The 16,114-nt window shown below is 44.4% G+C and overlaps 1 protein-coding gene across 4 annotated transcripts in view; it reads right to left on the bottom strand.

Moving 5' to 3' along the window:
- SMG6 (SMG6 nonsense mediated mRNA decay factor) overlaps nucleotides 1-16,114 on the bottom strand; it is a 235,198-nt gene that overhangs the window by 165,735 nt on the left and 53,349 nt on the right. For all 4 annotated transcript variants that reach the window (XM_029211343.1, XM_029211341.1, XM_029211344.1 and 1 more), the window contains exon 10: nucleotides 11,935-12,080. In XM_029211343.1, the coding sequence (XP_029067176.1) occupies nucleotides 11,935-12,080 (146 nt within the window). The remainder of the gene's footprint in view (nucleotides 1-11,934; nucleotides 12,081-16,114) is intronic.

Genomic DNA, 16,114 nt, shown 5'->3' with positions numbered 1-16,114 from the left:
AAAAGAAGTTTTATTCACAAGGGGTATCCAGGCCATGTTTGCAAAGAGGGTTTTTGCTTCCAGTGTGGAATCTTGAAGAATGTGTCAATGGTCTGCAATTGTGTCCTCAGCAGGCATCTAAAATAATGATTACCAAACATTTATCTCTGCTCATTGCCCTGACATGAGTTCTGGGCATCACCCTCTCTCAGGGGAGAGGTGAAAAGAGGTTATGCAGAACAAGCAGTGATAACAGGATGACGTCACAGGTGTGCCTCAGAGAAGCCCCCAGTGAGTTCGGCTCATAACCACTCCACAGTGATTTACCCTACCCTGCCAACGCCAGCTGGAGGAGGGATGAAGAAAGCTGACACAGCCTTAAGCCCTGGGCAGGCATTATAAGATCTTTCTCCCTCCAGTCTCCTGCCAGCCCCTCCCCTCTTTCAACTGCTGATCCTTGCTTCAGTAGCCAACGTGTGAACAGCACGTGTCTGGATTTCAGAAACCTGCCCAGCAGTTGGAAATTCCCTGCAGCGTGTCAATTGCTGCATCTGCTCTTGGCACTTGGGGCAAGGGATCACATAGGCATTTTCTGAAATAAGCTTCAAGATGGGAGTCTTATATCTGAAGAGGGGACTAGAGAAGCCAGAAAACTCCAATTACTGTAAATAAATTCCTAAATATATGACAATCTGCCTTCTAGAAAGGAAACTGAGACTTACAAGCCAACCAAACAGCTCTAAGAACAGCAGTAGTCAAGAACAAAAGCACAGAGCACCTTGACTAATGGAAAGGATTTTATGGGCCAGCAGAGTTTACCAGCTCTGCAGTGTAATGCGGCTGAAACTAGAGAGCACGCTCTCCCAGATCTCTAGCTCACACCCTTTTGGCAATAAATGGCTTCTATCATTTCAGCTGCAGGCCTCCCTCCCCCTCCCTTTACCTTTCTTCCCCAACCAATTAGTCCTCTAAGTAGTCTATACCTTGAACACCTCTTGGAAAAATTGAAAAATTTGAGCCCAGTAACACTATGTGCCATAAAACTAGGCTGTAGCAGCTGAAAAGGAGCTGCTCTTTGAAAAAGCAGCCTACCAGGCCCTTGCCACCCTAGATACAGGTGCCCCAATCACACTGCTCACAGGCACAGGTAAAAAAATGCTCAAGTCTGATGCTTCAAAGGAAAAAGGAATAACACCATTTCCTCTAGTAACACAGCAGGCAGACCAGGAACCTAGGTCTACTCTCCCAAGGAAACAACTAATTATCCTGGAAAAGCAGTTTTAAAATCTTTTTAGAAAGCAGTGATGAGTTAGTAAATTAAAAAGGAATCCTCTGGTCAGGAATTGAGTAAAGACAGGAAACTAGAGCTGTAAGTGTGAAATATAGCCAGACTTCACCCTAAGGACATTTGCTACCTGATGAACTTGAGCTTTGGTTTCCAAGGCTTCATGGGTGCAGCCAACATAAGAGGATGCCCAAGATCCCTGACATAAAGCTGAGATCCCACAGAGCTACACCCAAGTATAAGGGTGAGTCAGAAGTAACCCCTTGGGACTTCCCTGGTGGCGCAGTGGTTAAGAATCCGCCTGCCAATGCAGGGGACACGGGTTCAAGCCCTGGTCTGGGAAGATCCCACATGCCGCGGAGCAAATAAGCCCGTGCGCCACAACTACTGAGCCTGCGCTTTAGAGCCCGCGAGCCACAACTACTGAGCCTGCGCGCCACAACTACTAAAGCCCGCACACCTAGAGCCCATGCTCTGCAACAAGAGAAGCCACCACAACGAGAAGCCCGCGCACCGCAATGAAGGGTAGCCTCTGCTCGCCGCAACTAGAGAAAGCTTGCGCACAGCAACGAAGACCCAACGCAGCCAAATAAATTAATAATTTTTTTTTTTTAAAAAAGGAAGAAGTAACCCTCAGACCCTTGATAAGACAGCTAGAAAACTGACTATATCAAACCCTGGGGCTGTCTAGAAGAGAAAAAAATATTATATTGAGAGTATAGACTGTACACTAGCCCTCACAGGGGTGTGCAGCCTGAATTCACACTATCTGAGTGGCCCAAGCCCTCAAGCAGATATTTTAATCAGAACGATCATTCTAGACTCCCCCCACCAGGCTGCAGACAAAAGCAAACTCAAATCTTTCCCCCATTTTCATCCCAGGTCTCCAAGAGTTCCCACTTATGAAATCCCACAGAAAATAAGCAGATTACAGGAAAAAAATTAAATTACAGAGGCAACAAGGCACATATGCAACAACCAGCAGAAACAAGAGATGAGCAGAAACTCACCTAAAAGGACCCCTTGATCAGAGTCCATAAAATAACCAGGGTTAATACATTAAAAAATAAAAGACAAACTCACAAATATGTTCAGGAAACAAGAAACTATAGAAAAAGAGCAGATTTAGGAGAAAAAAAACAAAAATGGAAATAAACATGTGTAATTGAAATAAAATCTCAGCAAGGCATGTTTAGCAGATTAGATACAGCTAAGAAAAGATTCAGTGACAGAGTTAAGGAAATTATGAGGAATGCGGCACACACCAAAAAAGAGTCAGAAAAATGAAAGAGAGGTTTAAGAGACATGAAAGACAGAAGGAGAAGAGAAAGCACTGGCAGATGCAGTATTTAAAAAAAGAATGCTAAGAGTTTTCTACAACTGCTGAAATCAACTCACAGATACATGAAGCCCAACAAATCCTTGGCAGGAACAATTTTTAAATAAGTACAAACCTATTAGACAAATCATTACAACTGCAGAACATCAAAGCGTTTAAAAAAAAGCACCCAGGAAGAATAGATGACTTTTAAAAGGACAATTAGACTGATGGCTGACTTTTAATCAGCAACAGTAACAGCCCAGAGACAGTGAAATATCTTCAATGGGCTGAAGAAAAGGAACTGTTAACCTAGAGTCCTATTCCCGGTGAATAGAGATCTTTTAGGAATAGGGAAAATAAAGGCTTTTCAGACAAAAATTGAAACAGTTTGTCATCAAAAGAATGTCACAATAAATTCTAAAGAATATACTTCAGGCAGAAAGAAAATGATCCCAGGGAATTCCCTGGTGGTCCAGTGGTTAGGACACTACGCTCTCACTGCCAAGAACCTGGGTTCCATCCCTGGTCGGAGGAGAACTAAGATCCCACAAGCCACGTGGTGTGGCCAAAAAAAAAAGAAAATGATCCCTGGTGGAGGGTCTGAAATGCATAAAGGAATGAAAAGAAAGTAGTAAATATATAGGTGAGTCTAAACAAATATTTACCATAAAAACAACAGCAACAATAATAATAATGAAAACAAAACAGAAATGAAAACAGTAATACTTGTCTTGTAGGGTTTAAAAGGAAAAAAATAATTAAAACAGCTGACAAAGGCAGAATATAACCTGGGAAGATAAAGTTGGAAGAGAACAGACAGAATTTAAGTGTTCCAGGGTATCTGTATTATTTAGGAGAGTGAAAATGCTGAAAAACTTTTGACTTTTGGCAAGGTAGATATGCACGCTTTAATTCCAAGAGTAACCACTAAAAAAAAAAAAAAGGAAACAAGTGGGGGGACGAGGAGAAAGAACAGGGGGAAAATCCAGAAAAAAGTAAGAAAGGAGAAAAAAAGAAACAGAATAGGTAGGAGAATGGAAAAGCAATGAAAGAAAATATTTGCAAAATATATATTTGATAAGGGGCTTATATTCAGATTATATAAAGAACTCTTAAAACTTTTTCAATAATAAAAACAACTTGGTTTTAAAAATGGGCAAGGGAATTCCCTGGCAGTCTAGTGGTTAAGACTCTGTGGTTTCACTGCAGGGGGCCGGGGTTTGATCCCTACTCAGGGAACTAAGATCCCACAAGCCACATGGCGTGGTCTGAAATAAAATAAAATAAAACTAGAAAAAAATTTTTTTAAAAAGGGCAAAAATATTTAAATAGGCACAAAGAAGATATACAAATGGTAAGTAGGCACATGGAAAGTCATCATCCTTGGTCATTAGGGAAACACAAATTAAAACCAAAATGAAATAGCTCTGCACATCCACTAACATAGCTCAAGTAAGAAAGACAGACAATACCTAATGTTGGCAAGGATGCAAAGAAACTGGGACTCTCTCACACACTGCTGGAGGGAACGTAAAATAGTTCAACCGCTTTGGAAAACAGTTTAGCAGTTTCTTATAAAGTTAAACATACGTTTATGACCCAGGAAATCCACTCCTAGGTATTTACCCAAGAGGGATGAAAATCTATGTTCAGAAAAAGACATTCATACAAATGTTCATGGCAGTTTTATTCATAGTAGCCCAAAACTAGAAACAACCCAAATGTTCGTCAACAGGTAACTAGATAAACAAAACTGTAGTATAGCCGTTAAGACAGAATACTATTCAGTAATACAAAGTAATGAAATACTGATACATATAACAACATGAATAAATCTCAGAAACATTACACTGAGCAAAAGAAGCCAGACACAGAAGAGTGCACAATGTATGATTCCATTTATGTGAAACTCTAGAAAAGACACATCCAATGTATGGTGACAGAAAGTGGATCAGTGGTTTCCTGGGGCCAGGGGTAGGGATAGAGATCAACTGGGATGGGCACAAAGAGAACTTCTTGGGATGATAGAAACGTTCTGTATCTTGACTGTGATGATGACTAGTTACCTGGGTATATAAATTGGCCAAACTCATTGAAATGCACACTCAAAATGGGTACATTTTAGTGTATGTAAACTTGACCTCAATAGAATTGATTTTAAAAAAATAGGATGGTATTACGTAACTATCAATGGACTCAATGCTCATAATAGCCTCAAAGAGAAAACAACTCAAACGTCCACAAACAGAAGAATGGATAAACTGCAATAAATGAATAAAATGTAGTACTGTAGCAATGCAAAATGAATGAACTACAAACTACACACATTGACAGGGACAGATTCACAAACATTACCTGGAACAAAATAAGCCAGAGAGAAAAGAATATAAATAATATTATTAGCATGATTTCATTTACATGCAAGCAAAAGCAAACCATGTTCTGTTTGGAGGTATATACAATACTTAGATGATAACACTATAGAGAAAAGCTAAGGAATTAATTCCACAAGTCAGAATGATGGCTCCTGCAAGGGCGAGAGGGAACTACCGTGAGGATGAAAAACACAGGGAACAGTTCTGAGGTACTGACAATATTTTATTTCTTAACCTAGGTGCTGGCTGTATGTGCATTCACTTTATTGTTCTTTCAAATATTTTATACTTTCATACCCTTTTCAGTATGAATGACATACCCACCTTCCCTTCAGGCCAAAAAGAGAATCACAGTCTCATTTAAGAATGGCATGTGAGGGCTTCCCTTGGTGGCGCAGTGGTTGAGAGTCCGCCTGCCGATGCAGGGGACACGGGTTCGTGCCCCGGTCCGGGAAGATCCCACATGCCACGGAGCGGCTGGGCCCATGAGCCATGGCCGTTGAGCCTGCGTGTCCGGAGCCTGTGCTCCGCAACGGGAGAGGCCACAACAGTGAGAGGCCCGCGTGCCGAAAAAAAAAAAAAGAACGGCATGTGAAAAACCTCTTTTCAAAAAGCAAGGCGGATACTAGAAAAGATGGTGAAAATAAGAAACAATGTTCCTTAAAAGTACTTTTTTATTTTAAAGAGACACTACATATCCCAAGCAAGAGAAAGACTCAACACTTCTTTTACCAACTGGTCATGAAAAATGCTTTCCATTGTGAGGGGAGAGTGCCCTCACCTATGACAGTGGTAAACATGGACCCCAGACAACCCTGATTTGCTCAAACCATGTCCTTCTGCCAGCTTATTACCTGTGGCTCCACTTGAGCTTCAAGCAACTTGGGAGAATTCTGACTCCCTCAACTCCCTCACTTCTACTTCTGTTCCTCTTCTCAGATCAGACTCAAGGATCACTTTCTTCATCAAAGAACAGCAGCTGCTCAGATTGCGGGGGGAGAGGGGACGCAGGGTGGGATTCCTTGCTTTGTTTAGCTGTCTCAATTAGGTCCAAAGAAATTTTCGTGTGCCTTCTCATACAGAAGGCTTGACCCTTGAGGTGTAATTTACTAGCTGTGCAACCTTGCTTAAGTTACTCAACTTTTCTGGTATATTTCTCACCACCTATGGAATAGGACACAAAATATCTGTCCCACCTGTCTCAGAGGGCTGATGGGAGAAATCAAATGAGAATATATATGTAGCAACTATAAAATGTCATCAGGTATTAATTATCACAGTGTTGTTCTGTTGTTGTCATTACTGGCCACTACCTCTGAAAGCTACAATTCTTCCCCAGATCAACATTTAGTTGGTTAGGGTCCAAAGTACAACTTACTCCCCCTAACCCCCATCCCCAGAACACACTCATTTCCCCTGTGTATTCAACAAATAGCACACATCTGGCCCGCGCCCTCCATAAATTTAGAATTTTACTCCTCAGGAAAAGCTTAAAGAGAGAGTTCAGAAAAGGGAGCTGGAAGTCCTGCTGCCAGCATCAACCCTAACCCCTAATAATGTCTCCCTTTCAGAATAAGTCCATCCAGGAGGAAAAAAAAATCAAATTGAGAAGCTATAAAATGGCAACAGAGATGAGGTTTCTAGCCCACGTTAATGACCAGGCCACGATCGGATACTGCACTTCTGCACTGCAAGGCGAAGCAGCCGTGGACACCAAACCACACAATCACCTTGGGGCAAAACCAGAAATCATTTCGTCAGCCGACATGGTAAGAGGCTTAATTTCATTGATATGAGTGAATTTTCTCATTTCTTTAGCTTTTCACAACGGCTTCTCCTCCCTCAGCCTAAAGTAATGGATTCATTCTGAAAACAACAAGGACCCTGGAATTCAGAATCGGGAAGATAGGAAGATCCCTTGACAAACTCACTTCCTTAACTTTTTCTTCTTTTCCAGGGAATGCGGAGGGAAGAAGTCCGTGCTAAGCAGCCTGTTGATAGTTCTCTCTCCCCCAGAGGGATAGAGGGCATGGCTAAGGGATGCACCCTCCCCTGGCCTGCCTCCTAAAGCCTTGCCTCTTCTGACCTCTGCATCTATTTCTCACATAATTTGTCGGCCAAGCTGGCTGTTTCTTCGTTTACTTGCTCTAAACTGAGCAGTCCTGAAAACGAAGGTCAGGCAGTGCTGATTACCTGTAGAAATCTACCCACACAGATCCTTGAGGAGAAAGAGCCCAAGGGCTTCTACCACCAGGGATAGACAAGGAGGAAGGAGAGGGGCGGTTTACACAGCTAAACTCAAGCCTAGCCCTTTATGAAAGGTGGATTTCCTGTACAGCTGTCCTGACAAGCAGAGGATTACGCACTTCACGTATTCTGCTCGGGTAAGAGACTCAGACAGAAGTGAACTGCCACAGAGGAGCAAACTGCTTTACTAAAGGTCTCTAAGGTGGTTGTATGCCACAGACAAAGACATTTTGGTTGTGAATTGAACTTCTCAACCGGAGTCAACCTGCATACACAACCACAGCGTGAAGGTGTGTGGTTCCCATCTCAAGCATCCCACACACTGGGGTTAAGCTCTATCTGTCCCATATTAACAGCTGCGATTCTCTATCCCTCTGGAGGCATGCATGTGGCACTCCCTCCTACCACCTCCCGCAATTCAGGGTTACTAACAAACCATAAAAGCAAGCATAAATGATAAAGAAAGGAATGCCAGCCTAGCCCTGCCTCAATCCCAGGCCCTAAATGTTCCCTAAGAACAGGGAGCACAAGCAGTGTCTCTTGGGTGCCCTCTTGCTGCCACCGGGGCTTTTCTGCAAGGCTGCAGTGGACGCCTATTCTATGAACTGGTAGGGGAGGAAAAAGAGGGGGAAAAAGAGGGGGAAAAAGAGGGGGAAAAAGAGGGGGCCAGGGCACAGAAAAGGGAAGTTATTCCAGTGGTGGCCAATGAATAACATCCAGTGATTTATAGGAAGTATAATCCAATAATACAGTAAAATAAAACAGTGTGTGCCTGAGATGGTTTTGATTCCAGGAATTATAAAACATATTTTTTAAAAAGACAGAGACAGAGAGAGAGAGAGAGAGCGCAAGAGGGGGAGAGCGCAAGAGGGGGAAAAAAAGGGGGCCATATTGGAGCAAATTGGGCACAGATAGGGGGTGCAATGGGGTTTCAGTGATGCCCTACCACAAATGTTGCTTCAATTATTCCTCTTCAAGAAACTAGAGTTTTATTTCCTTAAATTACAGAATTTTTTAAAAAATTAAAATTCTTAGAGTGCTTGTGGTTGAGATCAACCATTCCCCCTCCAGCACCACATCAGCCAATCAGATGGCTACTGAAGTGTTAAATGCTGAGGCACATGGAGAAGGCCCCGTTTCTCCCTTCAGGAATGCTGCAGAGAGATCTCCAACTGTGACATCACTCTGGGAACCACCTATCTCACCACCACCCATCACTCGCCAAAGGGTAATTTTGGACAAAGGCCAGGAAGGAAACACACTGTTCAATGAGGGCTGGCCTGCCCAGAACCTGGCCTTCCTCATCCATGCATTCAATGAATACTTACTGAGTGCCTAAGAAATACCAGGCACCATGCTAATGGCCCCAAACACCCCTCAAATTTATCTGTCCCCAACCACTTCAGTGTAGGTATTAGGATTCTAGACTCTCTGTAGTCCCACTGAAGTAGGCTTTTTGCATAGGGCCCATATGAGGGGAGGAGATAAAGGTATCCCCACCAATAGCCCTGAACTTGTGAGTTTTAAGATCACTGCTGAGACCTGAAAGTTTAGTTGGTTAAATGATGTGGCAAAACTCATTTTCCCTTATTGGAAGGGGGACAAATCTCACAACCTCTGCCTCCCTGAGCTCCAGGAAAAACTATAACCTAGAAAAGGGGAAAGATGCCTGTCATTCACCACCATCTAAGTTTTTCCCCTCCGTTTGGCTTGTGAGGTGTCCAAAGCTTTAAAACAGTTCTATGTCTCTTGACCCCAAGGAAAGCACATTTGAAAAGTAATCACACTGAAGTGTTAGTAACGGTATCATTTCCACCCTGGACTATTGGTATTTTGAAAAGAGGGCTTATACAAGGGTAGCATCAAACACACACAAAAAAGAATCAGAGGCATCGGCAAAGGATGTACTTTTTAGTAAGGACGTCCCTGTTGCCCTCCTTAAGTACCACATCTACAGGGAAGGGTCAGGCACAGACTGAGAGGATTCTGACTGCTTTGGGGGGCCACAGATCACCGCTGTTTCAGGCTGGAACGTTCGTTCTCCACAGAGTCCAGGAACTGACATACGCAAACACCCACCCAGAAGGACACGTCCAAGAAGGAACGGAAAGAAAAATGATGGCCCAGATGTTCTGTAACTTGCAGTGACTGCCAAATCACCACAGACCCCAAGCACCTGGGAGGGCCAGGCAGCAGCAGGCCCTTGCTTCCTGGTTTCAGACAGCCAGGGTCCCGCGGCTGGGTGGCGACTCTGACAGCAAGCAGGCTGGCCTGGAGAGAAGCCTTCAGAAGGGCACCGGCTGACGGGACTTGGGGGCTGAACACTCAGGGCTGATTTATCACTTCCTTACTCATAAAAATGTGATCCAAACTGCTGCTGATTAGTGAAGGATCTAAATCTTTACCCTCTCCCCAACCCCCTTCCCTCTCCACCCCCGGCACAGATGCTGCTGCTCAGCCACAACACCCCCTTCTTGCCACTGTCCGTGCAAGCACAGCACAGGGGCCCAGGGAAGATGACTCATGTGCTGGGAAATGGAAAAGCGCATCTTCCCACCAGCCAGCTCTGCTGAGTGCTCTGCTCACCCCTCTCCCAATGGCAGCCCACACAGTGGGGTCTGGACGGCCGCCTCAGCTGCACACCGGGGACTTGGCAGCACGTCCACAGAGCGCTCTGTCCTGGCTGAGTGTTATATCCTGTGGCCCAGGCTGTTTTCCCTGAAACACCCTGGGAGCTTCTGACCACCTCAGCTCATACTCCTCTCGGCCCCAGCTGCCCCAGGGAGGTGAGCGCCAGGACAAAGCCAGAACCAGTGGTAGGGTCTCACGCACAGGCTGCGACATGTCCTTCCTGGCTATCAGGTCCTCATTATGACCGACCATGGAAAAGAGTCCTAGAAAAAGTACCCTGGCCTCAAAAGGGGAACCACTTACTTCCTTCTTTCTCTGTTCTCACCATCTCACCTTCCTTTCACCCATATTTTCTTAACTTTTACTTTACAACAGCTCCAGGAAAAGGACTCACTGGTGGCCTATGAAAGGGCCAACGTATTCCTTTCCATGGAGCAGAAGTTGCTGACAACAGATGCTCCACAGGCAAGAGCTGCGGGGTCTTTACATCCCCACCTCCAGGTCACTCGATGCAGGAACAGTGCCTTGGCAGAGGCTGCAGCCCTGTGACAGGCAGCTTGCTGTTGTTAGAGGGAGGCAGGAAAGTGAAGAGGAAGGCACCTCGGGAGGCCCCATTCCCTGAGTCCAGTGAGCTTCCCACTTGGTAGCCCAACCAGCGGAGTAAGGATGAAGGGATCAATCTCCCTCCCCTCTGGACTGACGGCCTCACCACACTTTACAAACTTTATTTCCTCATTCCTGGAAACCTCCACTGCCCCTCAGGACTGCATGCTTCCTCAGAACTGTTCTTGGGAATATTTAGCCAAGTTCAAAATGGCACCTAAGCCTCTGCATCTCACCTTCTTCTGGGAGTTCTAAATGCTGCAGCAGGCAGCGTGAAAGCAGAAAACCCTTTAGGATTCAGATGTGATTGAAAACCCAGGCAAACTAGCAGAGGACCTTGCAGAGTCCCAGGAGGAGCCAAGTTTCAAGGGAAAGTGCAGAATACCCACTCATCAGGGGAGAACACCCCCCTGCAGCAGGCTGAAGCATAACCTAAATACAAATGGGAAGGGAAACAAATCAACTTCGGAGTGAGAGAAATCACTAAGCAAAGGTGCGATGAAAGAACTAGTGATCCTCTGTCCAGAAACACCAGGTCTGTTTTACAACGGACTCTCCATAGGGTAATTCCCGCTTCTTGGCGTTTCAGATGATAAGCTTCCAGCCCTGAGACCAGACACTCTCTGCCAGTGCTCTGAAATGATTCTTTGGCAGCAAGGACCAAGTCTCCTTTGCAAACAAACACACAAAATAATGTCACCTCCATGCTACAGATTTCCACCAAGTCAAACCCCATCATCCTTACCTCAGTGGGGTGGAGGAAAGGGAAGGGGAGGGGAGGGATCCGGTAACATCCTTCAACTGTGACCTGGTCATCAGAACATTTAAAAATCCTGCCAATCAGCACCACCCCCCATTTCTCCTACCCCAGCCCCCACCTCATGTTAAAAAACCCCCAGTGTTCAGAAAAGCATTTCGGAATGCACACTAGTACATTTGCCAAATTCTGGGCCTGGTGATTTTTGTGCTTCCAGATTTGAGTCACCAAAGCTCATCGATTCTCTGTTCTTACTCCCTGGCAGACTCCCACAAGGGATATCCCATAGGGAACTAGACTTTTCCATATTGAACAAACAGGGTACATGAGTCCAGAAACAGCTATTCCCAATCCCTGCCAAGCGTATGGTCTCTGCAATGAAACATTTCAGCAATGCCTCCCCCCCTGGGAGAGGCTCTGGGTCTGCAGCCTCCAAGAGGCCTTGCTGCTGCCTTTAGCATGGCCAGATGTGCAACAGCATCTCTGGGTTTGCAAATTAAGCTCTATACCCATGATTCCCTCCAACCATCCCACCCAAGCACTAGAGAGTCACACAGATTTCAGAGAGTAAATTAAAGATCTGAAAGGCAACGGGGGGAAAAGGGTGTGTGTGTGTGTGTGTGTGTGTGTGTGTGTGTGTGTGTGTTTTGGGGGGACTGTGTAGTGGTATGGTAGCATGGGAAAGAAGCTAGATTAATCTTTATCTGTCTAGATAAAGAAACTGGACATTCCTTACCTTTCAGTTGGGAGTTGTGTACAGCAAACATGTTGATGGTCATAAGCTGCAGCATGCGGGTACTTCCAATAGGAGAGGGACTACGCTGCAGCAACACCTGGAACTCCCTGAGGACCTTCTCAGCCACTGCAGGGAATGTCTCCATCCTACAAATACAGCCAGCCCATCAGTGAGGCACATCCCCAAGAGAACTCGGTGTACACACACACACACACACACTCATTCTCTCTCTCTCTCTCTCTCTCTCTCTTTCTCTCTGCGCCCCCCCTCCCGGAAAAGCAGATGGCTAATGCCTAGGACATTTCTTTGTTACTTTCACAAACCTTCCTAGCACCCTAAGGTTGTGAACAAATTTAAGAGAAAGAAGTTCAGAGTTTAGAGATGGAAATAACTCAATTTTTGGATAAATCGCCATGAGTTTTCATGCTTTGGTATGCTATTTCCTAACCTCTGGCAATAACTGGATTCAAGTTGAAATCAAAGTTTCTCTCTGAAACAATCAGTTTTTCTAAATAGTGAACAAATTTCCTTTAAGCTCTAAGACTGGCATATTCCCCAAACTCTCTGGTATGAAAACCATATTCTATGAAGAGGTACGTAAATCTAAAGATTCTTCACTCAAAGCTTTACTTCAGAAAACCAGACGCAGTTCTGCTGCCGTCTACTTAGGGACTCTCACACTAATCGCTCCACCTAAGGATCCCAAATCTCCCCTGGAAGAATCCCTCGACCTAGGGCCCTGATGATCTGTTTCGGTCTTTCCTGTGTTGCTGTCCTCCTCCCTCTCACAAGCCTCTGCTCATCAGGGTCTGTAAGTTTTCAGGCCAGTGGAAATATAATGCCCTGGCCAACTGCCACTCCCAATACAGGAAGAGCCTGTAATGTAGGGAGGTAGAAATCTAGCCAGTGACCCAGAGCTCCTAAAGAGAGGTCATTCAAACCAATGCCTGCCAAAAGTGGCCACAAACAGTGGTGCATGCCTGGAGCTCCTCTGGCAACAGGAACAAACCACAGCTGAAGTCCTCAGAAATAAAAAGCAAATTTGAACTTGGTGCTAGAGAGAGAAACCAGGCACACGGGCCTTAGGGCCATGCCGAACAATTCGTGGTCAGCAGAGTATCTTTTATCCATCCTCAACGCCCCCCCACCCTCAAAAACAAACATACTGCTTGTGATACACTGTGGGGTGGGGTGAGGGAGAGCTCCAGCCTGGATTAATAAATAGTTTCTGGAAAGCCACAGGGAAGGGAATCCTCCTCAAAAGATACAAAACCGTTTCAAGTCCTAGGGAAAGGTGCTTCTACTTTCACCTGAACCTTTCCCCGCTGAGTAGTACCTTCCTCAGGTCAGAAAACTCCAGAGCTTTCTGGCCTCCTGGCAATCTTCATTCCTTGCCCTTGGAGGCAACTCCTATGACTGACCTCCTAGTACCCAGAAGTCATGCCACAGTTATGGGTCAATTACAGTTTATACTCCAGTGCCCTTCTCTGCTGAGCTGCCCTCATTTTCATTGGCACAAAACATGCCAGGCTTTCTTCCCCCCACATGCCATTTCAAATGCCACTGCCACCACCCAACAACAACAACAAAACAACCGAAACACACTCTTTCACCCCCCCTCTAAAATATTTCAGAACCATTAAAGCTCTTGGTCAGTTTGGAATGGCAGACAGTGATATGTTTGAGGCTGGATTGGATCCATTTTTCCCCATGGGCTATAACAAAGGTTTCATTTTAAATCTTGACACTGTGCAGCACTCTTTCTGGTAGAGGTGGGGAGGGGGGCTAGCACTTCTCGTTACGAGAATAGCAGAGTTCACTCTGCTTGAAAAGCAGCCACACTGGGCAAGTTTCAGAGCCATGTGTCTCCGTGTTGAAAGGCGGTAGAGAGCCAGCACAGAACGACATGACAGAAGTGTCACGTGGGACAGTCTTGCTTCGAGGCTGTGTCTGAGGAAGCCTCTTCCCTGGATGGGAATTGAAACAGATCCATTAACACTCCCTAGGTCAGAATGAAGTCTCAAAAGCGCACCAGGCCAAATGTCCACATCTTCTTTTTTTCGAAAGTTTAAAAAAAAAAAAATCCCCCGTTCGCCTTTCAACTAGTTCAACATGATTAAAACAAAAGAAAAAAAAAAATCAAATGCATAAGTTAGAGTAACTTCAATTCTGAGATATGAGGAAAGATGGCATTCTCAGACAAAAATCAGTTTTGTTAGGCCACAACTGAAGGACACACAGATAAAAGATTCTTCCTCAGAGCTCAATAACGGCGTTTCTGGTGCCCAGTTTCGTAACCAAAATGATGTCTGTTTTTGGCCTCAAGTTACCTGTAAGTAGTTTTCTTTCTTTCTCTTCGCTCCACCCCATATTGCAGAATGAAAATTATACTAAAACTGAGATAATGACAGTATACAATTTGTTTAGGAAAAAAACCCACAAAATAAAATTATGGTTTTTATGGCTACATATGTAAGTATGTAAATATAGTAAAAAGGTCTGGAAGAATACATAACCTGATGTCCGGCATTATCTCTTTGGAAGGCACAGGGGTTGGGGGAGAGTTGAAAGAAATTTTAGAAAAGAATGTTATACTTTTATAAGGAGATTTTATATATTACTTATGTAATAATTGTAAAAGTTTTAGGCAAGAAGCAGCAGCAGTAGTAGCAGCAGAGGAAGAGGAGAGAAAGCATAAAAAAACGGCAATTTATAACAGCCCAAAATTGGAAGCATGCTAAAACGCCCAACAACAGCCGATGACGAAAGTGGCGCATCCATACAACTGAATTCTATTTTTTAAAAGCTGTATTAGATTTTTTAATCATGTGGGAGAAAGTCCAACATATATTAAATGTGGACAGTTTTAAAGTAGTTTAACGCGATCCCTTTTTATACATATTTGTAAAAAATAAATAAGAAAATGTGTGTGCGTGATGTATAGAAAAGAAGATAAAATATACACCAAGTGTTAGTGGTAGATAGTCATCTCTGGATAGTGAGAATAATTTTTTATTTCTTCTTGTTGCTGGTTTTTCTAAATATTTTACAATAAGCACTGTATATAGTAAAAAGATTTCCCCTACAATGAATACTTCTGGCTTTTGTATATAATACATTTATAATTTTAAAAAAATCAAGACACAAACATTATATTCTTAACAATTCAGAGTCCAAAATAAACATGAGCCTTTGAATTCCAAGAGATCTTGAAGCTGTGCAAATAGCATGACTCGGCAAGCAAGTAAAAACTAAAGTGGTAACTTCAACCTAGGCTATAATGGGAAGCAAAATTATTCTGTTTGTCACAAATCAAAAGTCTACAGGCTGCCGGCTTTCCGACCTCTCTCAGAGGAGTCTGAGCACAGGTCTGATCTGCCTCTCCCGGGGAAAGCCAGTGTCTGTCAGGAGCCACACGGCACCCTGACCTATTCCCCTTCCTGAGCCTGAGAGGATTCCGGCCCCATCCTTTAAAGCTGCAGAAGGTACGGTCACTTTCAGGATACGAGTTTCGCTGGCTAAAGTGACTGCTTTCTGAAGTGATCTCCAGAGATACCTTGTCTCATTTGAATGGTAGTTTCAAGAAACCAGTCTTTCAGACAATACTGGGACCTAGACCCGTGAGTGACTCAGATAGTGACTAACGGGGCAGGACCCAACCTCTCATATGCTGGGGAACACAGCTGGGCCAGACAACATTCTCTGCAGAAAAGAATCAGGCTCCCTAACTTTTCTTAACATCTTAATTTTTAAAAACTGAACAAGATAGGAGCGAACCAGTAGCAAAAAACAAAACAAAAACAACTAAGCCGTATGACAGGGTAACAATGAGGGGAAAAAAGTCATAGTGCTACAGAACATAAGGACTGGAACAGACCTTGGAGATCATCTATTTAAACTACTGATAAGGAAACGAGAGCCCACAGAGGCTCTGACTTGTTCCCTCTCGAGGTCTTAGAACTAGTCAGCGGAGAAAAACAAACTCTTTTTGGCACTTGATTCCATCTAACACTCCGCACCTCTTTTTCGCTGGTTGCTGAGAGGAAGACCAGCGTTGCACACATTAGGCCCTCAAGCGTACGCGGATGCAACGGAGAACACGGGGCACGGACAAGATGAAGACTGGGAGAGCCACGGGGGGCTTTTCTCAGCAGGCAGGCGGGACAGTGGATGTGTCTTC

The sequence above is a fragment of the Monodon monoceros genome, unplaced genomic scaffold (assembly GCF_005190385.1).
Source record: "Monodon monoceros isolate NGI ecotype Baffin Bay Population unplaced genomic scaffold, NGI_Narwhal_1 Super_Scaffold_9, whole genome shotgun sequence".
NCBI lineage: Eukaryota > Metazoa > Chordata > Mammalia > Artiodactyla > Monodontidae > Monodon > Monodon monoceros.
This window is presented reverse-complemented; position numbering and strand designations above follow the sequence as displayed.